This window comes from Nestor notabilis, unplaced genomic scaffold (assembly GCF_000696875.1).
Source record: "Nestor notabilis isolate BGI_N333 unplaced genomic scaffold, ASM69687v1 scaffold15002, whole genome shotgun sequence".
Taxonomy (NCBI): Eukaryota; Metazoa; Chordata; class Aves; order Psittaciformes; family Psittacidae; genus Nestor; species Nestor notabilis.
In genome coordinates, this window is record NW_009919818.1 from 597 (window position 1) to 2,752 (window position 2,156).

A 2,156-nucleotide genomic window follows, 5' to 3' on the forward strand; every position below is an offset into this window, starting at 1 on the left:
CTTGCTCAGAAGCTGAGGTCTTCTGATTGATATATTTGTTGGTATCTCTGTCTTAGCTGTTTCAGTGTAGTGAACAATAGAAGCCATACAGTCGCATAAATGTGTCAGTGTCTTGTATGTAGCTATTCTAGCTGACAGTTATAATGGAATATTGTGCAGACTAGGTATGTTTGTGAGGTATTGAAAGAACTTGTAATGTAAATATATCATGAGAGAGACCCTGATTTCAGTCTGAAAACATACAATTATGTAGATTGGGAAATGATGCTTATACTTTTCAAAGCTAATAGTCTGTTAGTTTTTAGCTAATTTTGAGTTGTTAGATTTATTTTTTTTTAAGAACTGTATATTTCTCTGATTAATTTCTGTTAACATATTTTTTTTAATCTTCTTTATTTTAATGTGTGCCTGTTTGTCCATAAAGGGATATTACTCTATGAGCCCTTGTGATGACGGATATGTAAGTGTCTATATCTTTATATCCTTTCACATGCCTGCTCAGTCTGTCACAGTCTGTATTTCTCTTCATTTCACAATGTGTAACAATTTTCTTTTAACTTGTGCATTTTAGTGCATTTTAACTTGTCATTATATTAATTGTATAGTTTATGAAGAGCCAAAAAATGTGGTAGGCTTGGAATTTCTGCATGAGCAGAATAGAAGTTCTGAGTAACCTTATGGCTTCATAATACACATAACACAACATGTCAACAAAAGAGTAGCTTTGTCTACAACTTATACATGAAATGCAGCTTCTCTATAGCATGCAGTAAGCAATTGTTTCTTCCATGTGAACATTAGGGTCTATAGCATACAGTGTTTCTGAAATATGACGACACTAGCTGATCCCACAACACCTTTGACAAAGCAAATAAACATTATCGCTTAATATAATAGAGCAAATTGAGTTGTGCTCTTCAGAGATGTGTCATATGTTACATATTTGCATTTTTAATTTCTAAAGTGAAACTTCTGTAGTAAAGATTATGAAATCTTTTCATAGAATTAAAATCTATCTTCTTCCATTGAAAACTGGACAAGCAAAATGGGATTCTGTGTACTGCCTGTGACTTCTGTAACCCAGATGGAAATTTGTATTCTGGCAATATTACAAGTACACCATAAGTATCTCATTTTGTCCATAGTCAGCACATTCTTTGCAAAGAGAGGAAATGAGTACTTCTAAGTAGCTCAGTGTGTTATCAATTCATAAAGGTGATTGACACCAATTCTGGAAAATGTCACTCAGTATTCTACTCAAAATAATCTGTAGTTATATTTTTTTTTAATCTCTTTCTTTGGTTAAAACAAGATTTAATCTTTCAAGAACAACTACTTTTTTTCAAATTTATTTCTCACCTGGAATTGTGACTCCTGTGGTCACACAACTTCCTGCTTAAAACAACATTTGTTTTGAGAAATAGTTCTAGAATTATTGAATGCAATGGGCTATTCCTTTTTATCTTTATGTAGGGAACACTATCCCCATTAACCTATGTTAAAAATATTACCCGTATCAATCAATCCATTCCATTTGATGATGTGAATGGTCATAACAGACACCTTTTGCTTGACATTTAGCATTTCATTCCCTCTCATAATGGTCTGTTTTGAGATACAGAAATGTTTATTACAGATGAGAATTATGAATTAAATTATCTTTGCTAAAGAAAGTTTTTTAGTTATACAGGTAGTCTTAGTTAAATGTAACTTTGTATGATGTAAAATGTAATAACTTACAGTGCAGAGTTTGTAAAGTTTCTGTAAAGCTAGCTGACTCTAATTCTGAGGTGTTTTTTGAACACAGAGATAGCCTTCAGCCACCCTTCACTGTTTACATATAATACTTTATACTTTTTTCTGACTTTTTTTCTTGTCATTACATGATCACATAGTATTATTGTGACTCTTTTTATGTACACTTTAGATTCTTAGAGAATCTGTTTTATATGGCAAGTGGGAAATTTTCGTAACAGCGTATGTAGTGTAAATAAGAAAAAATTAAAAACATTTGCAGATCTTATGAAATAAGTTTGCGTAGCCCCAGTAAACCTGCCAGGTTACACAAGCTCAGAGTCTAACCCGTCGTAGGCTGCATGTAGCAGCCTTGTTGTCATTAGATATAACAAATGAGCTTAGGCGGAATGGTGCGTTCT

At 32.7% G+C, this 2,156-nt stretch overlaps 1 protein-coding gene across 1 annotated transcript in view; it reads left to right on the plus strand.

Annotated features, from left to right (window-relative positions):
• Positions 1 to 424: 424 nt before the first annotated feature.
• Positions 425 to 2,156, plus strand: part of LOC104402518 (lisH domain-containing protein ARMC9-like) — a gene marked incomplete at its 5' end in the record, with an annotated part of 42,889 nt that continues 41,157 nt past the window's right edge. Inside the window, one exon of the mRNA XM_010010408.1 lies at positions 425 to 460. Coding sequence (XP_010008710.1) covers positions 425 to 460 — 36 coding nt within the window. The remainder of the gene's footprint in view (positions 461 to 2,156) is intronic.